The 26,053-nt window shown below is 36.2% G+C and overlaps 1 protein-coding gene across 1 annotated transcript in view; it reads left to right on the forward strand.

Annotated features, from left to right (window-relative positions):
• The window catches only part of DPP10 (dipeptidyl peptidase like 10), a 755,039-nt gene that overhangs the window by 388,049 nt on the left and 340,937 nt on the right, over positions 1 to 26,053 (forward strand). The window contains exon 5 of the mRNA XM_068969380.1: positions 18,884 to 18,958. Within this exon, the coding sequence (XP_068825481.1) occupies positions 18,884 to 18,958 (75 nt within the window). The remainder of the gene's footprint in view (positions 1 to 18,883; positions 18,959 to 26,053) is intronic.

The following is a 26,053-nucleotide window of genomic DNA, read 5'->3' on the forward strand; positions in this document are numbered from 1 at the left end:
TTCAACAGAGGAGGGTGAGGATAAAGATTGGAATGTGACTTATATTTGCAACTAGCTAACTTAGATCTACAAACAAAAAATACAAATTACCATGATTCCAGATAAATTCAAAGGTACTCATTTAGTCATTTCCTTCTCCTAACTCCAAGATAGCATTATTAAACACAGTTGTGTTTTAAAGTGCATACTAGGCTAAGTTCTAGATATATTTTCTCTCTCAGGCTATTCTTTTGAGAAAAAATCTATCGGAGCATAAATTTTTATTCATACTGCAGTTTCATTTTTTTCATTGAGCGATTAGTGATACTTTAATTACAATTAATTGGATTAGATGTCTGTAAAAATCTTTGTAATAAAAGTGTACCAGAGCAACTGAAAAAAAAAATTACTTAAAATGTGAAAGCAGAATAGCCTTTTGTTTAATAAGATATATTTTTCAAAAATGTGACTGTCAATTTATTTTAAAAATTAAGATAACACCATATTGTCAGTTCCCTTATATATTTTTTTAAATATGAATATGATTAGCTGTGTAATCATATAGAGCAGACACTATGATTAACAATAATATTGACCATGACTGTCAAAATAAAACAAAAGCAAATAATTTTCCTGAAATAGTTGTCTTAAGGCATTCTTTTGTTTTGAAGATAGGTGGATGTGTAATGAAAGAAGAAATTAAAGGGTATATAGCTTTTTGAAAAGCAGTTATGTGAAAGAAATGATTTAGCCCCCAAACTGCTCTTAATCATTTCTAAGTGTTTGGAAATGTTATCTCATAAACCCAGAACTATTTCAAACAAAGCTAATTCACAGTGTCATAATTATGAAAATGTTTCATAAGTATTAGCTGTATTCTTTCTATTGTCAATAATTTGAATATTGCCAGTGGTCTTGGCAGAAAACACCAGTATTCATAAATAGTTCTATCAGATCTTTGTTTGACATTAGAAAGGAATTGGAAGCATGATTCCAAGCCATATGCTTAAACATTATTAAGATTTCTTTTTTTAAAGAGAGAGCTTATGTACTAATATTGGAAGAGATATGGAATATCTGTAAGATATCTGTAAGCTTTTAAAAATATGCTATTAAAATAGCGTAAAGCAGAGAGGGGAAATTCATATATTTAAATGATTCCAAGGAATGTTACCTGTATATGTTTTGGTCCAACCTCAGCCTGCAGCAGCTTGAAGCAGGATTTGGTTTCCTGGCCAGAGATTGAAGTCTGACTGTGGCAGTGAGATTCCTGAATCCTAGCCACTAGACCACCTGGGACAATTGACAAGGCCTGGCCCACTGCTGTGTAGAATTGAATTTTCACATAGAGATGGAAAGCAGTGAAACAAGTAAAGTATGTATTCGAGGAAGAGTATATGTGGATAGACCTAGGGGGAGGCTCAGAGATAGTCACACCCTTGTGGTGGTTTGAATCACTTCAGTTCAGTTCAGTTCAGTCGCTCAGTCATGTCTGCTCTTTGTGACCCCATGGGAAGTAGCAAGCCAGGCTTCCCTGTCCATCATCAATTCCTGGAGCTTATTCAAACTCATGTCCATTGAGTCGGTGATGCTATCCAACCATCTCATCCTCTGTTGTCTCCTTTTCCTCCTGCCTTCAATCTTTCCCAACATCAGCAACTTTTCAAGTGAGTCAGTTCTTTGCATAAGTACTAGAGTTTCAGCTTCAGCATCAGTCCTTCCAATGAATATTCAGGACTGAATTCCTTTAGGATGGACTGGTTGGATCTCCTTGCAGTCCAAGGGACTCTCAAGAGTCTTCTCCAAAACCACAGTTCAAAAGCATCAATTCTTTGGTACTCAGCTTTCTTTATAGTCCAACTCTCACATCCATACATGACTACTGGAAAAATCATAGCTTTGACTAGATGGATCTTTGTTGGCAAAATAATGTCTCTCTCTGCTTTTTAATATGCTATCTTGGTTGGTCATAGCTCTTCTTCTAAGGAGCAAGCATCTTTTAATTTCAAGGGTGCAGTTACTACCTGCAGTGATTTTGGAATCCCAAAAAATAAAATCTGTCTCTGACAGACTTCCATTGTTTCCTCATCTATTTGCCATGAATTGATTGGACCGGATGTCATGATCTTAGTTTTCTGAATGTTGAGCCTTAAGCCAAACTTTTCACTCTCCTCTTTCACTTTCATCAAGAGGCTCTTTAGTTCTTCTTCACTTTCTGCCATAGGGTGGTGTCATCTGCATATCTGAGATCATTGATATTTCTCCCAGTAATCTTGATTCCAGCTTGTGCTTCATCCAGCCTGGCATTTTTCATGATGCACTCTGCTTATAAATTAAATAAGCAGGGTGACAGTACAGAGCCTTGATGTACTCCTTTCCTGATTTGGAACCAATTTTTCCGTGTCCAGTTCTAACTGTTGCTTCTTGACCTGCATACAGATTTCTTAGGAGGCAGATCAGGTGGTCTGGTATTCCCATCTCTTTAAGAATTTTCCACAGTTTGTTGTGATCCAAACAGTCAAAACTTTGGTGGTCAATAAAGCAGAAGTAGATATTTTTCTGGAACTCTCTTGCTTTTTTGATTAATCACTTACATGGCTCATTTCTTCCAGGTTACCTTTGACCAGTTATAGTCATCTTGCTTTGCCTAGTTCTGATTCTGTATTTGATTGATCTGAGGGTCCTCCCATATGTGTGTGCATTTCTCCGCCAAGATGGACACTAGTGAAAAGTCAGTCACTTACAATGGGGTGGCACCCCCTCCGTTATGGTTCTTCAAGGAGCTGTTCTATACATGTTCTATGTAGTCAGGAATGTCTCTGACTTTGGGAATGATGAATATGTCATCCTTTACTCTTATCTGGGCTGCGCTTAGCCTCTCCTCCCTTCTGCTATTTTGGAGTATCTGTCCATAGGGGAGAAACTCCAGCTGCTCAGCCTGGGGCCCATCTATCTCCTGCCTCACAACTGTTTATTTATAGGTCATTATGAAATAGACTTGACTAGAACCAAGAGAAATTTTTGGACTTATCATGCATAGAGATTCCATCAGTTGATTTGCATACCACTGTAGTATTTTTGTTTAATATTCACTTATTCTGCCATTGAGCATTTGGGGTAGCGGATAGATACAAATCTTTTTACCGCTAAGAAATTAAGGAACTTATTTCTATCCATGATAGAGTAAAGAGCTACCTGATGAAAAAAACAAACAAACAATGTTACAAGCAAATAATTGTTGGATAAAAATAACCAAAATGTCACCTCTTAAGATTTGAAATAAAGTTTTCAGAAACTTCTGACCAGCCAGATGGTTTCACATACTGGCTATAATCATGGAAAACTTACTTGTTAAAAGTCTAGCCTCAGGTAAGGCATACAAAGATGGCAGAGTAGGAAAACCCTGAGTTCACCTTCTCTCATGGGCATATCAAAGTTACAACTATTTATTGAACAAGCACTAATGAGAGAGACCAGAATCTACTAGAAAAGATCTTCTACAAGTAAGGATATAAAGAGGGAACCACAACAAGACAGGTAGGAGGGGCAGAGTTACAGTGTATATTCCAGACCCAGTCCTCCAGGAGAACGATCCAAAACGGGAGAATATTTACAAATGCAGAGATTCTTCCCAAAGAGAAAGGAATCTGAGTCCCACACTGGGCTCCCCAGCCTGGCGGTACTAAAGCAAAAAGTGGAGTCACCAAAATGTATGGCTTTATTTATACATTTATGCAAAACATATGTGTGAAATTCAGAGGCGCTTACTTTGGGAGATCCACAGGACTGTGGAGCATAAGGACTTCACTCATAAAGTGCATACATAGATAAAATCTCACACATTGTGGGACCCAGGGCAGAAGCAGTAGTTTGAGGGGATCCTAGGTCAGACCCATCTGCTGATCTTTTGAGAGTCTCCTGGAGAGGCAAGAGGTAACTGGAGCTCACCCTGAGGATACAGGTACTGGCAACAGCCATTTTGGGGAGCTCCTTCTACCAGGTGGATACTGATGCTATCAAAGGACATCTTGGAAGCTTCCCTCTAGCTTGTTAAAACAAGACCCTGGCTTGCCCCCACCTACCAGCCCATAGATACCAGTACTGGAACCCCTCAGGCCAAGCAGCCAGCTGGGCAGGGAGGCAGTCCCACAAACCAGCAGGCCGGCTGCCTTAAGACTCCCTGAGCCCATATCAGCCCTGGACATGACCCTGTCCACCATAGGGCCCATGAAGAACACTCATATACCAGTACACAGGTACTAGATCAAGGACCCCCAGGAGGGCCCTGCAGCCAGAGACCATGGGGCACTGCTTTATCCATCAGTGGGCAGGAATGGTCTCTGTAACCTTCTGGGCCCTGGACCCTCCCAGCAGCCAGCCAGTTCTAGCTTTGTGATGAGCCTCATTCACTCACCAACACCCTAGGACCCAGCTCAGTCTGCCAGCAGATGGCACTAGCCCTTGGACCTGGCTTTACCCATGAAGCATGAGCGCTTTGTACTCCTCTGCCAGCTGCCCAACTCTCCAGTGATGAGTACCAGCTTTGGGATATCCTAGAACCTATAGCCAGTCATGTAAGTATCCAGCCTAACCCATCAGCAGACCAACACTAAATCCAAGAAAGCCAAAAGCCCAAAAGCCATCCGCCTAGAACCTAGCACTGCCCCAGAGTATGCCAGCACTAGCCCTGGAGTTCCACAGCCAGCCACCCTGTGACTGGGCCCCACAGTGGTTGTCAGTCTTTTTGTACAAGACAGGGCCTGGCAACCAATCATACTAGAGGCTAGCACATTTACCATACTGCCTAAAGTAGGCCACCATGAGAGAAGGACCCACATAGCCCACATAGGGGCACCTCAAAAGCATAGAGCTCTAATGACCAGAGGGGAATGTGCTGCTGAGATGTAGGATGTCTACCTCCTACAATAGACCACTTTCAGCCCACTTTTCCAACCTTCCAAGGTCAGGAAACCTAACCAACAACTAGAAAGAGAAACAGCAAATTAAGCAAACTGAGCAAAGTAACAGAGGAACACATTCTAAACAAAAGAACAAGATAGAACCCCAGAAGAACTGAGTGAAGTGGATAGAGATATATGATCTAACAGATAAAAGAGTTCAAGATAATTACAATACAGATAATCAACAAACTTAAGAGACGAATTGATGAAGAATGAAAAGTTAGACGTTTTAACAGTGTAAGAAAATACTGGATTGGCCAGAAAGTTTGGGTTTTTTAGAAAAATGTTATGGGAAAACCCTAACAAACTTTCTGGGTAATACAATATAAGGAAGAACCAAATAGAGATGAAGAGTACAGTACTGAAAAAAATACACTAAAAGGAATAAACCATAGGTTAAGTGATGCAGAAGAACAGATCAACAAGCGGGAAGACTGAGTAGTGGAAACCACTAAGGATGTAAAGAAAAAAAAAAGAGCTAAAAAAGAAATAAGGACAGCTTAAGAGGCCTCTGGTACAATGTTAAGCACAGTACCATTGATATTATAGGGGTCTTGAAGAATTAGAGAAAGGGTCAAAAGACATGTCTGAGGACATGATAGCTTAAAACTTCCCTAACCTAAGAAAGAAATCAGACACCCACATCCAGGAAACACAGTCTCAAACAGGATCAACCCAAAGAGAACCACATTAAGACACAGTGAAATTAAAATGGTGAAGATAAAGAGAGGAATATTAAAAACAGCAGAGGCAAAGAACAAGTTACGTGCATGGCAGCTCTTATTAGGCTATTAGTTATTTCAGCAGAAACTCTGCAGGTAGGAAGGGTGACAGAATATATTTAAAGTAATAGAAGTGAAAAATCTACAACCAAGGAAACTACCCAGCAACAGTTTCATTCAAACTTGAAGGAGAGATCAAAAATTTTAGACAGCAGAAGTTAGAACTATAGAATCACCAAGCCAGCTTTGCAAAAAGTGTTAATGAGACTAATCTAAGGGAAAAAGGAAAGGTCCCAATGAGAAGCATGAACATTATGAAAGGAAAAACTTCCTTGGTAAAGACAAATATACAGTAAATATATTTTGTATATTAAGTCCTATCAGTCATGTCATTTGCAAATATTTTCACCCATTCAGTAGATTGCCTTTCATTTTGTTAGTGCTTTTATTTGCTGTCTGAAAGCTTTTAAGTTTAATGAGGTCCTATTTGTTTATTTTTGCTTTTGTTTCCTTTGCCTGAGGAGACAGATTCCCTAAAAAATATTGTTATAATTTCCATCAAAGAAATTATATATCTGCCTATATTTTCTTCCACGTGGTTATGGGTCTTGCATTGAGGTCTTTAATCCATCTTGAGTTTATTTTTGTATATGGTATGAGGAAATATTCTACTTTCATTCTTTCATATGTAACTGTTCTGTTTTCCCAGCAGCACTTGTTGAAAAAGCTGTCTATTCTCCATTGCATATTCTTGCCTCCTTTGTTGTTGATTAATTGACCATAAGTCTGTGGGTTTCTTTCTGGGCTGTGTATTCCATTCCATGGATGTGTGTGTCTACTTTTGTGCCAGCATATGTTATTTTCATTACTATAGCTTTGTAGTATAGTCTGAAATCAGGGAACCCGGTTATTGCAGCTTTGTATTTTTTTCTCAAGATTGCTTTGGCAATTTGAGGTCTTTTGTAGTTCTATATAAATTATAGGATTATATATTTTAGTTCTGTGAGAAATGTCATGGATATTCTGATAGGGATTCCATTAAATCTGTAAATTGCTTTGGGTCGTATGGGAATTTCAACAATATTAATTCTTCTGATCCTTAAACATTGGATATTTTTCCATTTCTTTGTACCATTTTCAGTTTTTTTCATCAGTGTTTTATACTTTTCACAGTATAGGTCTTTCAACTCCTTGGTTAAGTTTTTTCCTCAGTATTGTATTCTCTCTGATGTGATTTTAAATGGGATTGCTTTCTTGCTTTCTGTTTCTTATAGTTCATATTCGTGTATAGAAGAGCAACAGATTTCTGTATATTATTCTTATATCCTGCAGCCTTACTGAATTTATTTACTAGCTCTAAATTTTTTTGGTGAATATTCAGGGTTTTCTGTATACAGGCTCATGCCATCTGCAAATAGTGACAGTTTTATTCCTTCCATTCCAGTTTGGGTATTTTTTCTTCCCTGATTGCTGTGGCTAGGACTTCCAATACTATGTTAATTAGAAGTGGTGAGTGTTGGCATCCTTATTTTATTCCTGATTTTAGAGGAAAAGCTTTCAAATTTTCACTGTTAAGTATGATGTGGGTTTGTCATAAGTGTCCTTTTTTATGTTGAGATATGTTCCATTTGGACTTCTCAGGTGGAGCCAATGGTAAAGAATCTGCCTGCCAATGTAGGAGACTAAAAGATGTCAGTTCAACCCCTTAGAAATATCCCCTGGAGAAGGCCATGGCAACCTCCTGCAGTGTTCTCCCCTGGAGAATCCCATGGGTGGAGGAGCCTGGTGGGCTACAGTTCACAGGGTTCACAAAGAGTCTGAAGCAACAGGCATGACTGAAGCAACAGAGCACACAAGCATGCACGTTCCATCTACATATTCTATTCTTACCAAAAGTAATAGTAAATTAAAATCCAGTTTATACAGAAAATCTTACATCTTTATATACACACATATATTTAGTAAAAAAAAAAGGCAAACAAATTCACATTGTAAATTCTATTTTGGGGGAACAAAGCATTTATTTTTACAGTCTCTCATTTAGTGTAATATTGTTTTTTACAGTTATATGGCTTTCTTCTTGTTCTTTGTCTCATAATTTATATGCGTTCATTAAATATTAACACTGGATATTTTATAAAATTAGTATAATTAAGAATATGTTACGTTTAGTCTTCCTCATTGACATTTTTAAGATGACATAGTGAAAACATGTTTGGAAAATATATACAGTATATTGGCTTATCCAATAAGACAGTCACTAGCCACATCTGACTATTTAAAATCTAATAAAGTTAAAAACTCTATTTTTTAGTTACAACAGTCACATTTCAAACATTCAATATCCAAGTGTAACCAGTGGCTACCAATTTGGATAATGCTCATACGGAGCCTTTCCATTATCATAGAAAGTTCTGATATTATTGTTGTTGTTCAGTTGCTCAGTCGTGTGGAATACAGCATGCCAGGCTTCCCTTGTCCTTCACCATCTCCTGGAGTTTGGTGAAATTCATGTCCATTGAGTCAGTGATACCATTGAACCATCTCGCCCTCTGTCATCCCCTTCTTCACCTGCCTTCAATCTTTCCCAGCATCTAGGTCTTTTCTAATGAATCAGCTCTTCATTTCAAGTGGCCAAAGTATTGGCTTCAACTTCAGCATCAGTCCTTCCAACGAATATTCAGGATTGATTGGTTTGATCTCCTTGCATTCCAAAGGACTCTCAAGCATCTTCTCCAACACCACAGTTCAAAAGCATCAATTCTTCAGCACTCAGGCTTCTTTGTAGTTCAAGTCTCACATCCATACATGACTACTGTAAAAAACCACAGCATTGACTAGATGGACCTTTGTTGGCAAAGTAATGTCTCTGCTTTTTAATATGCTGTCTAGGTTTGTCATAGCTTTTCTTCTGAAGAGCAAGCCTCTTTTAATTTCATGACTGCAGTAACCATCTGCAGTGATTCTGGAGCCCAAGAAAATAAGTCTCTAACTGTTTGCATTGTTTCTCCATCTATTTGCAATAAAGTGATGGGACCGAACGCCATGATCTTCATTTTTTGAATGTTGAATTTTAAGCCAGCTTTTTCACTCTCCTCTTTTACTTTCATCAAGGTGCTCTTTAGTTCCTCTTCACTGTCTGCCATAAGTGGTGGTTTCATCTGCATATCTGAAGTTATTAATATTTCTCCCTGCAATCTTGATTCCAGCTTGTGCTTTATCCAGCCTGGCATTTCACATGATATACTCTGCATATAAGTTAAATAAGCAGGGTGACAATGCAGCCTTGATGTACTCCTTTCCCAATTTGGAACCAGTCTTTTTGTTCTATGTCTGGTTCTAACTGTTGCTTCTTGACCTGCATACAGGTTTTGCAGGAGGAAGGTAAGGTGGTCTGGTGTTCCCATACTTAATAAAGATAAAATTTTCCCTCAGTATTACATTTTGAGTGTAGCAATATATGTATCTGTTCAGTTCAGTTCATGCACTCTGTCCTGTTCTACTCTTTGCGATCCCATGGACTGCAGCACGCCAGGTTTCCCTGTCCATCACCAACTCCCAGAGCTTGCTGAAACTCTTGTCCATTGAATCGGTGATGCCATCCAAGATATTTGCACCCATCATAAATTTCTCCAGAAATATGTCTATTATCTGTACTTAAACAACAAATATGTATATATTTATGTGTATAATTGTTTATTTCCACAGGATGGATGGTTACCTTTTTCATCCACTTAATAGTATAAATTGAAGATATTTTTTACGATGCCTTTTGTTTTTCTCTGACATGATTTAGTGAGTTCATAGAATTCCCTTGCATAATGTACTACCATATATTGATTTCCTATTATATTCTTGTAAATATACTTGACAGTCATTTTTGAAGTATATTTGTAGGCTAAATTCATAGCAGTACATAAAAAGAAAAGTTCATTTGAAATTTAATAGACAGCACCAAATTGTGTTAAGCAAGTCCACCAGTATTATATGTTACTGCCTGTTAATCTACTCTGGCCATCACTAAGTATTGCCAACATGTTAACCATTATCACTTTAGCTGTTGAAAAATAGTAATTAATTTTACACTGATTTGCAATTATTTAATTATGAGTGAGATTGAGCATCATTTTGTCATATGTGCATTGACAATTGATTCATTTTGTCTATGAATTCCTTTTCATAAGCTTTTAAAATTGGGACTTACAGGTTAAATCTCTTATGAATAGCACTTAGTTAAGTGAAAGTGAAAGTCGCTCAATGTGTCCGACTCTTTGCAACCCTCTGGACTATACAGTCCATGAAAATCTCCAGGCCAGAATACTGGGGTGGGTAGCCTTTCCCTTCTCCAAGGGATCTTCCTAACCCAGGGATCAAACTAAGGTCTGACAGAAAAGTTATTAGTCTAATTCCATGCATTGAAAGTCTATTAAGATGAAAACAGCATATTAATGTTATACTATTTATATATTATGATTTTATCAAAGATAGAAAATAAGAGAAAGTAGATATCAAACTTGATATTATTGAAGAATATAGCAGAATACATTAAATCTCAACAAATAATTTTCTTTTTCATTACAAACCTATGTTCTCTTAGCTTCTTTGAAATTACTTATGGCAATGCTAAATTAATGATGTCATACCAACTTATGATCATGTCTCAAGAAAATTTAATCTGTACAGCATTAGTATTGTCCTATGTTTTCCTCATATTTAAAGATTTAGCCAGGTTAATTTTTTTATGAAGCAATATTGGTCTTTATATTTTCTTTTTAAAATGTAAAAATTGCAAAGTTCTTGATAACCATACCCTGGCCTATGCCAGATATGAAGTCATATCACTGACAAAAATACTTGAAATTCCTATATCATATTTTAAAATACTAACTCTATTAACTAGAGTTTTTTCTCTAATATTTACCTAATGGAATATTAGCAAAAATTGTACTTAAGTAATTTTCTACTGGAGGAGTCTAATCAACCTATCTTATAAATATTATATTGAATAAATCATGTTAGACCATGATTAGGAAAACTTATCCAGGAATCCTAATGTGATATATTATTAGGATTCCATAATGTTTCTATCTACTGTATTCTTTAATACATTACAATTAGTATGTTATATTCTTTGCCTAAATGTAATAGCATCCATTTTAAAAATATGTTTGAAATATTGCGATTAGGAAACATTAAGACAAGAAGAATCAGAGTAGCACAGCTGACTTCAGAGAAATAATTTGCATAATTTTGTAATTTATAGTATCTCTATACTTTCCCCAGCTTAAACTTTTCTAGTTTATTGTATTCTTGAGTGGAGGAATACTGACATTCTTTTCAAAGTCACCTAGTTGTCCCTGTTTTAAGTTACTAATAGAACTCAGAGACCATTAGTCGTCACCTTCTGTTAAAGATAAAATATTGTTTTTTAAATGTTTTAGTGTATAGAATATGATCCAAATCAATAGAGTATTAATTGGCTATTCATGTTTATTGAGCAGTGAAGGTATATGTGATGCATTTTACATGAGTTAGTAAGTACTGATTTAATAGTTTTAAGAGCTACCTACTGGTGCCATGGCATTTTCTTCAATGAGTATTTCAATAAACTATTCTAGTATCTATAAAATGCAAGTTTCCAAGAAAAAAAGAGTGACCATATTTAATGTTTATACAAGATGAATTTTCTAGGTATCACAAAGAAATATAATTCAAACACTCTTCTAAGTAATTGGGTAGCTAAGAAAAGACAACATTAAAAAATACAATAATGGTCTGATTTTTTAAATCTTTGCATATAAACACAGTTATGGTGGTAACAAACAATCATGTTTTTATTTAGATCTGCAAGATAGAAGGTAATCTCTTTGCCTCTTCCTTGTTCCTTTTATTTGAAGTTAGGCAGAGAAAGAGAGCCCATCTTTGGTATCACATAATAAACTGCAATTTGGTTTGTGTTCTTTTCTGCCTTCTCTCAGTCCTCTTTCCCTTTTTATCAATGATATAGTAACCATTTCTCTCCTGCCATTCACTTAAGTTCAACTGGCTTTTTGAAATCTTTCCTTATGATCATTTCACAATCACTTATAGACTGTGTTGCAAAAGAAACTTTTTCAAAACATTTGAAAATGTAATATTTTATTGTTTCTAGAATAAGAGATGACTTTTCAAAGCATTTTGTCAGTTATTAAAATTACCAGTTTAAAATTAAATTAGACAATTCGGGACATTATAGCCAAATAATTTAACATGAGGAGTATTTGTGTTTATGTGTGTGCAGTCATTTTGGTTGGATGAGGTGAATAGAGCAGAAAATAAAAAAAAGACCATATGGTTCTCAAAGACCTGTTTTGTTTTCTTGTTTTCATCATTCTATATTTGTTGAAAATGTACTCTTTTACACACTAAGACTTAGTGGATTCTCCAGCTAAAGTTTTTAGATCAGTATTTTTGTTGTTGTTAAATAGAGATGCCTATGCATATATTCGGACTTCCTAGTTGGTACTATTGGTTTAAGAACCCACTTGTCAATGCAGGAGAGACGTAAGAGACACAAGTTTGATCCCTAGGTCGGAAAGATCCCCTGGAGGAGGGCCTGGCAACCCACTCCAGTGTTCTTGCCTGGAGAATTCCATGAACAGAGGAGCCTGGCAGGCTACAGTCTATAGGATCACAAAAAGTCAGATACTACTGAAGCAAACTTAACACTCAGCATACATAAATATATTTATTTATTTATTTATTTATTTATTTATTTATCACCAGCATGTTACAAGATCTAGAATAATATTCACCTAAACTGTACAGTTCTTATGCATCTGACATTTCTCAATTTTAAAGTACCCAAGTTTTCTTACCAACTTTTGTTTTATTTTTAATTCAATCTCTGATTCTTCTTCTCTTGCTCAGTCTTTTCTCATCCTTAAGTCATACAAATGCATATTTTATATTTTCTGGCACTTCTGACATTTAAGTTTGTGTTTAATGATTTCTTGCCATGATATTCAATATCTGACAACTTAGAATACCATCATTATCTATTTCTACCTCCAGTTATAATGTTTCTGACAAGAATGAATCATTGCAATGGAACCTGTTAATAGGGGCATTACTGTGGCAATACATGTAAATTGAGATTCCAAACAACCCAGAAGAGCAATCAGAAACAGTGATCAATGATGAGATGGAGTGTACATATAATTATATACATGTGACTCAGATGAATCACTTGTGCTGAAAAGGATATAAAAGGCTTAGAGGGGGAGAATTAGAATGATCTTTGAGATAAACAGAACTCAAATAAGGAGTAGGGAGAGGTGATGCTGTTACAGCAGGTGGGACAGATTGAATAATAATACAATGATAAAGAAAACACATTCAAAGAATAAAAGTAATAGTAAACATTACTCAAAATAACTGTATTGTTTCTGATCCACCCATGGTAGAACATGGTGTTTGAGAATTTTTTCCTTTTATTTGGGAATTAATTTGCATTGGATGTAACCTTTTATGTAATACTCCATGAAGTCCCAGATATTTCATTTAAATTTCAGGCTTTTGCACAAAAATCTTAAACATCCCCTATTAGGTTTCCACAGGGATTATAACCACAGCATTATCTAAAAATGATATGTCTAAAATTTTCCTCAAAATATGCCTTTTTTTTTTTTTTTTTGCTTTTCCCCAACTGAAGTTGCAGTAACAACATTAACCCATGGATTAAAACCATGAAAACCCATATGTGTTTTGTACAGTTTCTTTTCTTGGTTTTCAAATATAGTCATTAAATTATTTTGTTTTTATCAACCATCTCCCTTGCGTATGTCCCCTCGTTTCTATGCCCTTGGCTGTTTCTAAACTTCTTGACATTGCTCATCTGGATGACAATGAGAACCTCTTCCCGGATCTAATTGACCTCAAGATATCATTAGAACCAGCTCATTTTCTTTTCCACCCAATTGTCAGAGGAATTATTCTAAATTCGAATCTGACTTTATTGCTTCCTTGGCTTTAAATTTCACCATTCATGGATTAGCACTAATCCATGGGGCTGGCCACACCTCTTTTAAAGCTTTGTGTATATTTTTGAAGGTTGTTCTCATAATACAGTCTGCAATTTCATATAACTGGAAAACACTGGATTATGAAGTTTTCACTGACTTTACCACCAAGTATATGAAGTTTATACCATTTTTTTCTGTAACTCTCCCAGGATTGCACCCCCAGACCCCCGCCTCACCTTTATCCTTATGGCAGTTATTGCTTTACCAAAAGTTAGCAAACTAGTAGTCCCTAGGCAGAATCTGGTAGCCATACATATTTCAAAATACTGAGCTATAATTTTAAAACCATGACTGTAAATTATATTAGAACTACTGTATATAATTTCTCAAATGATAATGGTTCTTTGAAACCAAGGGGCTACTGCTCCTTTAGATAACCTAGCCTAGGGGATACTTGCCCACTAGTCCATTTGGCCTCAGTGTACTCAGACATCCCTTTTCTATCACTACAAACCCAGTCTTTTAAGTCATTTGGATTTTGGACTCCTGCTCTATCATGGAAAAACACAGTTCTTGTCTTATCCTGCCCAGTTTGAGATGGGAAAATTTCTAATGACTTTGTTTTTCAACTTTGTAGCACATTCAGTGGTTAGCATGATGCTCATCTTATTTTGAACGTTAAGTAAGTTAGTTTTGGTACAGTTGAGTGATATACAGAATGAGGTACTATAGAATCTTCCCAAGCTGCCTGAAAGCATGCATTTGTTTCTCAACTTGATCAGATGTCTTGTTTTCATTGTTGTTAAATTGACAACTGGCATATCTGTTTTTCTGTTTCTCTTACCTGACATGGCTTTAATTGAATGTTCCTAGATGGCAGAGTTCATGCATTTTAATGCTCTTTGTCCAAAAATGCATTAGTAAGCATCACTGCTGAAAATACCAATAAGCACATGTAGAAAATATCTCTGCATCCTTTTATTGCAATAGTAATGAAGTGATTAAATATATAGGTAACAAAATAGCGTTATTGGCAATAATAAACTTCCCAAAATGCTAATTTGTGGCCTTATCAAGTTGAGAGTCAACTGGAACTATATTAACGTCTGTAATTAGGGTCAATGTACACCAAAGGGTCTCTGGGGTCTGCTAGGAAGAATTAATCTCCCAGATGCAACAGATGATAATGTAAATGGCTTATGCTAAGAGGGATTTTTCCTGAGATTTCTACGTCCCTTAGCTAAGCAGCAAGAATGTCTGTCTTATATGTGTATCATCAGCAAGTCTCTTTGCAGCACCACCTGTGCACAGCTCTCTAAATTTAGAGTAGTTTCTACAGCTTGGGCCTCTGAAAAGGTATTTGGAATGTTTCCCAGGTTGTGTGCTGCATAAACTTGGAGGCAGTATAGTGATAATTAATAAAGTGCCAGACTAGATAATTGTAGGAACTGTAAAAGATACTAAAATGTTGTTACCAGAGGCTCAGATGCACCTGTGAACGTGTGAAGTTAATTTGTGTGAGCAACATCATATGAGAGTGGGTGGGGACAAGGGAGATGAGATTTTCTTTAATTCAAACTTCAGACAGTGTAGCTCTCTAAAAAAAGAGAGAAAGGAGGAATGAGGGAAAGAAGGAGGAAGGAAGGAAAGAAGGAAAAAGGAGAGAGGGAGGGACGGAGGAAGGAAGGAAGGGAGGAAGGAGGGTGAGAGGAAGGAAAGAAAGAAGGAGTGAAAACAATAAAGAACCTCCTGTTGGTGCAGGGCTTGTGAAAGGAGTTCCTCCTTCATTCTTTCATGATGTATACTTCTCTGTGACCTTGACAAAAATTTAAGAACTGTTATTATTAGAGTTTTCAAATTCCCATTGGACTGGAATGATAGGTATTGCCCTTTTAACCAATTTTTAAATAACACCGAACCTCCTCATCTGTGTAACAATGCACCTCCTAATACTGCATTCATGTGAGAGACGGGACCTTGTGTTCTCTATGTGACTCTGAATTCCATACAGGCTAATATCCATTATTTCTACATACACTAAGTTAGTGAAAAAATTAGAATGAGGCTACCTACCTTACAGCTTACTCCTTGGAAGGAAAGTTATGACCAACCTAGATAGCATATTCAAAAGCAGAGACATTCCTTTGCCAACAAAGGTCCATCTAGTCAAGGCTGTGGTTTTTCCAGTAGTCATGCATGGATATGAGAGTTGGACTGTGAAGAAAGCTGAGCGCCGAGGAATTGATACTTTTGAATTGTGGTGTTGGAGAAGACTCTTGAGAGTCCCATGGACTGCAAGGAGATCCAACCAGTCCATTCTAAAGGAGATCAGTCCTGGGTGTTCTTTGGAAGGAATGATGCTAAGGCTGAAACTCCAGTACTTTGGCCACCTCATGCGAAGAGTTGACTCATTGGAAAAGACTCATGCTGGGAGGGATTGGGGGCAGGAGCAGAAGGGGACGACAGAGGATGAGATGGCTAGATGAGTTTGAGTGAACTCCGGGAGTTGGTGACGGACAGGGAGGCCTGGAGTGCTGCAAATCATGGGGTCGCACAGAGTCGGACACGACTGAACAACTGAACTGAACTGAACCTTACAGCTTTGTCATGAGAGGAGTGTTGAGAACTACAGAGTTCAAAGCAATTTCAGAGCTTATAATATGATACATGATAGCTCTACTAATTGTGATGGTAGCTCCGCTGTTGTGATTGTAGTTTGTTGTTATTTTCATTATTATTGAAATGGCTTTTTGAAAAAAATTAAAAGCAAATTTCTTCAGATGAGTTATTACCAACAATTATTCCATTCTTGTAAAGTGGCTGGTATAAGATGGATGAATATAAACAACGCTTCTTCTAAATTAACAGTACCATGTAAAAGTATTTTCTCCTAGAGCACTCCATTCTCTTGCATATCTAGCTGAGCAATGAAAAAAAAAAAAAAAAAAAACTATGTTATTTCAGCAATTCTCTGGGTATGTGTGTAAGGGGGTGCTTTTCCATGGCTCATCAGCTAAAAAATCAGCCTGCAGTGCAGGAGACCAAGAAGATATGGGCTGGATCCCTGGGTCAGGAAGATACCATGGAGGAGGAAATGGCAACCCACTCTAGTATTCTTGCCTGGAGAATCCCATGGGCAGAGGAGCCTGGCAGCCTACAGTCTAAAGTGTTGCAGAGTCAGACATCACTGAGTGACTAAGCACAGCACAGACTTACAATTCAATTCTTTCTGATACTAATTCCCCACAGTTAGTGAAAAACCGACAGGTTAATGACACACTGACTGCCCCCAATTTGATAATTTGATAGAGTGATACAGAAAGAGCTATAGTTATGATCACTGGTTTATTTTAAAGAATACAAATGAAAAGCCAGATGAAGAGGTAAATAGGGTAAATGAAGAAGGGTCCTAAGCACAGTCTCTCTCTCAGTCGATACGCGTCCTCTCCTGCTACACCGATATGTTTATCATCAAGGAAGCTTCTACAAATCTCATCATTCAGAGGCTTTCACTGAGATTTTGTTAGCTAGGACTGGTTGGTTAAATTGCTGGCAATGTGATTAAACTTCATCTCCAGTGCCACCACCCTCCCTGACCTCCAAGTAGGGTTCAAAGTGCTACCCCTCTAATCAGGTGGTTGGTTCTTCTGGTAACCAGCCCCCATCCAGAAGCTATCTAGTCACTCTCCCCTCACCCCTACTTCTGGAGTCATCTCAATAACTTTTATCAGATATGGTCAAAGTGGGCTAGTTATCAATGACAAAAGACCCTTCTATCACTCAAGAAATTCCAAGGATTTTATTGTTTAAATCATTTTTAAGAGATTTCAATTATTTATTTATCTGGTGGTGCTGCAGGGTATATAAGTTCATAGTTTTCCAAACAGATCAAACCCATGCCCACTGCAGAGGAAACCTGGAGTATCAACTATTGGGCCACCAGGGAAGTTCCCCCAAGCATTTTAGAAGCTCTGTGTCAGGAGCCAGGGAAAGAGCCCAAATAGATATTTATATTATGCCACAGAGAGTTTGCTAAATGTTGGTTATTTGGAGCTTCCTATCCTTTCCAATATGTTTGAAAATTTATAAGTACTAAAACCTTGACTTCATCCTTTTTTGTTTTTTCTTGGAGAAGTGTTGTGGAAACTGCCCTGTGTACAATTATTTATACATGTATTTCTCTGCAAAAATCATTAAAAATTAGTTTGCTTAAAATCCATATAGAGTTCATTTTTTTGTTTGTATTTTGTAGGCTTTTGATGCATCAACTCAATTTCTTTGCCTTCTCTAGATGTGAAGCTACATATAAACTCTATTTGAAATAAAACAATTTCCCCACTCTCTATATCAGATCTATTCAATGGTAAAATGAAGGGCTCAAAATAGAAGATCTGTAGCATAGTTGTTTATATACCATGTAAACACATTTCAAGTTTGTATGAACTTGAAAGTGAAAGTCACTCGGTTCTGTCCGACTCTGCGACTCCATGGACTGTAGCCCACCTGGCTCCTCTGTCCATGGAATTCTCCAGGTAAGAATACTGGAGTGGGTAGCCATTCCATTCTCCAAGGGATCTTCCCAATCCAGGGACTGAACCCAGGTCTCCCACATCTAGGAGGATTCTTTACCATCTAAGCCACCAGGGAAGCTGTATATGCCATATATATATATATATATATATATATATATATATATATATATATATATATGGTAATCAAGATAATTAAAACGTTTACTCTGGGGGTTTTCTTTAAGGAGATTTTGTCTTTAATATATGTCTTTTTAAAAATATAAATGTATAACCAGTGGTAAAACTAAAATGCAAAGACAGAATATCATGACACCATAGAATGCCACTATTTCTTTTCCTTTTGATTGATCCAGCATGCAAATATAAAAGCATTTTGATTACTTTGAAGAAATTCAATGATGTTTTGTTTTTGTTTCTATAATGAAAATATTAACCTAGTCTATAGTGTTAAAATATAGAGGACATATGGGGCAAATATTTTTCTTAATGAAATGTCTAATATAGGCTCTTCCAAGTTTTTATGTCCATCTGTGTTCATGACTGTTTAGACTTGAAGTGTGAATGAGAATGCTTATTTTACAGTATTATGAGGATAATGGAGATATTTTTAATATTTACATATCTAAATGGTTATTAATCTTTCTGTTATTAAATGTTTTAAAATAATTGTTTCTTTTTACTTTCAGGTAACCTTCAAAGCATCAAGACATTCAGTTTCACCAGATTTAAAATATGTTCTTCTGGCATATGATGTCAAACAGGTAAAGGAATGAACTTCTTTGCAAAAATGTTTTATTTGTAGTGCACTCAGGTAACAGTTCATAATTTTTTGTGTCATCTACTCTAGAGAAAATTTGGCATGTCCAATAGCTACTGGTGATTATTGATAACTAAGATGGCACAAGAGAATTTTGGTGATACTGTCCTTTCTTTCATACCTAGCTAGTAAATTACTGGAGCAATCTGCAAGGTACTGGCTAGATACAAAGCCACGTCTTTTAGTGGGAAGTGTGGTAGAACTCAGCAAATCCAAAAAATAGGGGCTTTTGATATTCCCACATAAGGCTTAATATGTGGGAATTAACTGTCATATGTATATGTTGATTAAAGAATTTCCTAATAGCTGTTCCCTGAGCTGCAATGTGTATTGTTGGAGGGAACTGGTAAAAATATTAATTCAGTTTATGGTCAATGGATTATTTGGTGGTGTTTGAGCATAACCCTATAGTTGTAGAAAATTCTGAAAGTGGAATAAGGCAAGGAATCAATTCTGAATAAATAAAATGTTCTAATTGCAATTAGCATTTCATTATTCCATGTCAGCTCTATAGCACAATTAGAGTAATATGCATGGTTGTGGAGTATCTTGTACTTAGATATAATTTGCACTGTTAAAAAGCAAAGTAAATGTTGAGAAGGCAGTTCAGCAGATTAGATTCTTTAGAAAATAAATGATGGAAATTATTCAAGGAAGTTTTGTGTGGTTTAAGGCAGATAATAAAAATTTATAGACTTAAAGCAGAAAGGTTCATATAATGCATTGAAAGCCTTTGACCACATGACATTTTACAGTTCAAAGAACCCTCTCCTTGATGGTTTTAGTCTTTTGAAATATACATATGCTATATTTTTAGACAAGTTTATGTTTCTTATTTAAAATAATTAATTTATACTGCAAAAGACAAGGAGATTGTAATCAAAGACTTTTTTTTTCTGTTATAAAATTTGACCCTTTTCTTCACCTTTGTTCTGTGTTCTATTCATTGAGATTTTAAAAACTATGTAGGAAAAATGCTTGTTTCAGAAGCAAAAATAATACAGTTTCCCTAAGGTTTTGAAATAATATTTATCTAAAGAGTTTTAATTAAAATGACATTATACAGCTTTCAGTAATAATTAAGACATATAGAACTAGCAGAAGGATAAACACACAGATCAATGAAACATAGAACTCAAAAATATACACATCCAAATCTGCCTAACTGACTTTTGACAGAAGTGCAAAAGCAATTCAGTGGCAGAAAGACAGTACTTTCAACAAGTGGTCCTGAAGCAATTGGACATCCATGGGCAAATCAAGCAAGCAAAAGCCCCATAAATATACTGACTTAAGTTTCACATTATGTAAAATCTCAAAATGTATTATGGATTTAAATGTAATATTATAATCAATAAAACTTACAGAAAATACATAGCAGAAAATATTTCATGTCTATAGCTAGGAAAATTTTCTTAAAATGTATATCAACTGGGTCACACTTAGCATATTACACTCTGGAATGTAATATGCAAAATTAGGTTGATTTTGGATACTGGGGAAAAATATATCAGAATTATGTGAAAATATATATGACACCAAAATATACCTATAGATCAGTCTTAATAACCCCCGTTTTTATTTTTGCTTAATTTCAGAAAGAATGAGATATTTTATTGACATAGTCTTTGGAAGTGAGAGGAAGCTCACTTTACATTAATAAGTAAAAAATGATCAAATGAAATTTAATAATCTTCTATACTACATTCATATATTCTTATTTATTCATCATCTATTAAGTACAAACTCCTGGACTATAATTCTGCAGGGTGTGGTATGTGCACCTATAGGTACATACAAGATTGAAGCTCCTCCTTTAAGAAACATACAATCAGTTAGAGGTGATACCACTCAAACACTTATATCCACATAGAGCCTTGAAGGGTGCGTTATAGGCATGGTGATATTAAACAACAGAAAAAATTCCATTCAAGATAATCATGATAGAAAGGGAAGCATGGGTTGGGCTCTGAGAGTCAAATAGGTAAGGATGAATAGAAAAACATTCCAGGTGGGCAGACTACATGAGGCTTCTTGGAAGCAACATTAAGTCTTTGAGGTATAGCAGTCAATTCAGACAAGCCCAGAGATTGACAATTTAGTGAGAAAAAAAATAAATGTATAAATTTTGTTGAATCCAAATTAAAGACAATTTAATAGAAACGATGGTGTACCCTGAGATGGCAATTTGGGATAATTGGTTTTAAAGAAATTAAATGTTGTGATTACCTGGTGTGTCTATCAGTGTGTGTGCACACACAGATAATGCTCATTAACAGAAACAGGGAAAAAGTTCATATAAATTCCAACCAACCCAAACACATCCACTCAAATTATTTTGGTGTGTTTTATTCCTTTTATCTCCCTATATATAAAAAAGTAGAGAAACAAGAATTATCATATATCAAGCATTGTTTTAGACAATTTTGAAACTGTTTTTGAGTGTATCCCCCTTTTCTTGAATTAATATCTTATGGGATCCATTTTTATAAAAGGAGTTTATGAATGAAAAGATATAACAAAATTTGAACTGAACTGAAATTCACAATAGTTAACAAAATTAACTCTATTAAAATGTACAAATAAGTGGTATTTAATACATTCACAATACTGTTCAAACACTCTATTTTGTTCCAAAACATTTTAATCATCCCAGAAAAAAAGTCTATTCCCATTAATCAGTAATTCCTCATTCTTCCCTTCTCTACACTCTCATAATCATGAATCTAATTTCTACCTATGAATTCACTTATTTTGGATATTTTACACGAATAGAATCATGGAGTATATGACCTTTCATCTTGTTTCCTCCGCCTATTTTTTTATGTTTATATGAATTATAATATATATTAATACTTCATTATTTTTTATGGTTGAATACTATTTCATTATATGTTTGTACCATGTTTCTTTATCCATTCATCCATGGAAGGTTATTTGGCTTTTCCCCCCACTCTTTGACCATTATAAATAGTGCTGCTGTGAACATTTGTACACAAGTTTTTTGATTACATATTTTTGTCTTTGGAGGTAAATATATTGAGGTGTAGAATCATTGGGTAATATGATAATTCTGTTTATCTTTTTGAGAAACCACTAAACAACTTTCTAAAATTGCTGCACCATTTTACATTCATACTGGCAACGTGTAAAATGTACCAGTTTGTCTGAATCCTCACCAGTTGTTATTTTCCATTCTTCTTATTATAGCTATCCTAATTGGTATCTCATTGCAGTTTAAGTGTAAACCTCCATAGTTAGACTAATGATGTTAAGTGTATTTTAATATGCTTGTGTGCCTTTTGTGGTTTCTTCTTTGGAGAAATGCCTATTCATGTCTGTTACCTTTTTTTTTTCTTATTGTAGTTGAGTTTGAGAGCTATTCAGACATTCCAGATAGCAGACCATTATCAAACATAAGGCTTGCAAATATTTTCTTCTACTCGGTATATTGTCTTTTCACTTTTTGATAATGTCCTTTGGTGCATGCATTTAAAAAATTATGATGAAGTATGATTTATCTATTTTTTCTCCTATTACACATGATTTTTGTTACTATATCTAAGAATACATTGCCAAATTCAAGGTCATGAAATTTTAACCTTAGGATTGCTTCTGAGAGTTTTATAGTTTTATTCCTTATATTTAAGTGGTTGATATATTTCAAATAATTATTTTTGATTGAAATAGGCATTCAGATAGAAAATATTTTAAGGGTGTTTTTATATATTGAAAAAATGTTTTCCAAATGATTGTGTGATTTATACTGCCCTTCAGTTCAGTTCAGTTCAGTTCAGTCACTCTCAGTAATGTTTTTAGGCAATACATAATCTGCTGTATTACCATCTTTACTAACAAAGAACTTTATCTTAAAGATGGACTAATTATTAAATTCATAGATTATATACAGCCTAACTACTAATTGGATACATTTGCACCCACACATACACACACACACCACACATACATATACACCATCTGTATTAGTTTTATTTTACTATGCAATAAATTACCTGAAACTTAGTGACTTTGAAAAAACAAAAACTTTCTTCACAGTTTGTGTGTATAAGGAACTGGGGATTGGCTTAGGTGGATGGTTCTTGCTTTAATGATGTTGCAATCAGGTATCAGCTGGGGCTGCAATCATCTGATGGCTTGACTGAGGCTGGAAGATATACAGCCAAGGTAGAGCTTGGTTCACCCGTATTTGCTGATGGCACGAGGCCTCAGGTTTCTCTACATGAAACTCGCTTCAGCACAACTTGAGTGTCCCCATGACGTGGTTCTAGGATTGTCCCCGGCTGAGTAGGTAGAAGATAAAGATGGAAATGTCTGTTACTTTCACTTTTTTGTGTGTCACATGAGTCAGGTCTGATTCAGTGCTGGAGAGGACTACCAGATGGTGAGGACCTGGGGAGACCAACCTAGAGGCTGGCTAACATAGTCCCCAAATGTTACATATTCATCCTACCTGAAGGAAAGTTACATGGCTCAAAATAGCCTGGACTTAAAACTCCCCTCCAGATCCTCCCCACCATTGAATGCAAAACAAAGAACTCTCTCACCTGAAGGAAAAAAATGGACATTTAGATTGATTACGCCCAGTTCCCAGCCAGTCCAGCCTCTGGCCCATCTCCAGAATCCCTTGCCCCAGCCATTTAGGAGATAACTACTCTAAACAACCTTGAAGAAGAATAGGCCCCCTTAAGACAGTAGATTTCCACATACTCTTTTCTTGGGTTAGTGCGGCAGCTCACTAATCTGACTGCTGCCCCTTCTCACCTCATTAAAGGTGATCTATCCCTGTAAAGTGCGGTCTCATTCTTTTTCCAAACCTTGCCTTCTCTAACTCCCTTACCCTACACTACACATGAAGTATACTCAGACCCCCAAATTTTATCCATTATGGTCTAGTATTTAATCAAGCAAATCCATCTCCCTAGGCATGTTTCTTGTGACTGTAGTCTCTTGAGTATATTTATATAATCATATATAAAAGTAAGTATACTCAATATATATCCATATAAACACTGCCAGTTCAGTTCAGTCGCTCAGTCGTGTCTGACTCTGTGCGACCCGATGAATTGACTCTGTGCGACCCGATGAATTGCAGCACGCCAGGGTTCCCTGTCCATCACCATCTCCCGGAGTTCACTCAGACTCACGTCCATTGAGTCCATGATGCCATCCAGCCATCTCATCCTCGGCTGTCCCCTCCTCCTCCTGCCCCCAATCCCTCCCAGCATCAAAGTTTTTCCCAATGAGTCAACTCTTCGCATGAGGTGGCCAAAGTACTGGAGCTTCAGCTTTAGCATCATTCCTTCCAAAGAAATCCCAGGGTTGATCTCCTTTAGAATGGACTGGTTGGATCTCCTTGCAGTCCGAGGGACTCTCAAGAGTCTTCTCCAACACCACAGTTCAAAAGCATCAATTCTTCAGCGCTCAGCCTTCTTCACAGTCCAACTCTCACATCCATACATGACCACAGGAAAAACCATAGCCTTGACTAGACAGACCTTAGTCGGCAAAGTAATGTCTCTGCTTTTGAATATGCTATCTAGGTTGGTCATAACTTTTCTTCCAAGGAGTAAGCAACTTTTAATTTCATGACTGCAGTCACCATCTGCAGTGATTTTGGAGTCCAAAAAAATAAAGTCTGACACTGTTTCCCCATCTATTTCCCATGAAGTGATGGGACCAGATGCCATGATCTTCGTTTTCTGAATGTTGAGCTTGAAGCCAACTTTTTCACTGTCCGCTTTCACTTTCATCAAGAGGCTTTTTAGTTCCTCTTCAGTTTCTGCCATAAGGGTGGTGTCATCTGCATATCTGAGGTTTTTGATATTTCTCCTGGCAATCTTGATTCCAGCTTATGTTACTTCCAGTCCAGCGTTTCTCATGATGTACTCTGCATATAAGTTAAACAAGCAGGGTGACAATATACAGCCTTGATGTACTCCTTTTCCCTTTTGGAACCAGTCTGTTGTTCCATGTCCAGTTCTAACTGTTGCTTCCTGAATTGCATACAGAATTCTCAAGAGGCAGGTCATGTGGTCTGGTATTCCCATCTCTTTCACAATTTTCCACAGTTTATTGTGATCCACACAGTCAGAGGCTTTGGCATAGTCAATAAAGCAGAAATAGATGTTCTTCTGGAACTCTCTTGCTTTTTCCATGATCCAGCGGATGTTGGCAATTTGATCTCTGGTTCCTCTGCCTTTTCTAAAACCAGCTTGAACATCAGGGATTTCGCGGTTCACGTATTGCTGAAGCCTGGCTTGGAGAGTTTTGAGCATTACTTTACTAGCATGTGAGATGAGTGCAATTGTGTGGTAGTTTGAGCATTCTTTTGCATTGCCTTTCCTTGGAATTGGAATGTACACATATATTTTAGTATGTATTTAAATAACAATTTATTATTTTCAGGGATTTTTCTTTAGTTTCATTGTGAATAATATTTTATTTATTCCATTTATCTTTTCTAGTCTTAGTATTTTTTAAACATCTGTTTGTATAATTCAATTATTAATTTTATTACCATTTACTTAAATATATCACCAATTTTTTGGCTTTAATTATTTTTTTGGCTTGAAGAAATATTGAATTTTTTGATTAAATTTATTTTTCACTATGTTATGTTGACTTTTTTTGTATGCTTAGAGAACTGCTCAGCTATATGTTAAATATGTAATTATGTTTTTTCTCTTTGTATAAATTTTATGTGTAAACATTCATTCTGTTTTACTTGCTACTGTTTATGGTGACAAGTGATCAAAAACCTCTCCTTCTAATGATATTAATAATGGAAAGACCTATCTTTCTTATCAGTGAATGTAATCAAACCCAATCTTCCCAAAATGGAAAACTCCAGAGACATTTTCAATGTATTATGAGAAAACCACCCAACACAATAAACTGTCAAGAGTGCCACACATGTCTTCAGTTTCACAAGGCAATACAGAAGCACGGGAAAATATGAAGACTTCTCAGTTCAGTTTAGTCACTCAGTTGTGTCTTACTCTTTGCGACCTCGTGGACT

Source organism: Capricornis sumatraensis, chromosome 3 (genome assembly GCF_032405125.1).
Source record: "Capricornis sumatraensis isolate serow.1 chromosome 3, serow.2, whole genome shotgun sequence".
NCBI lineage: Eukaryota > Metazoa > Chordata > Mammalia > Artiodactyla > Bovidae > Capricornis > Capricornis sumatraensis.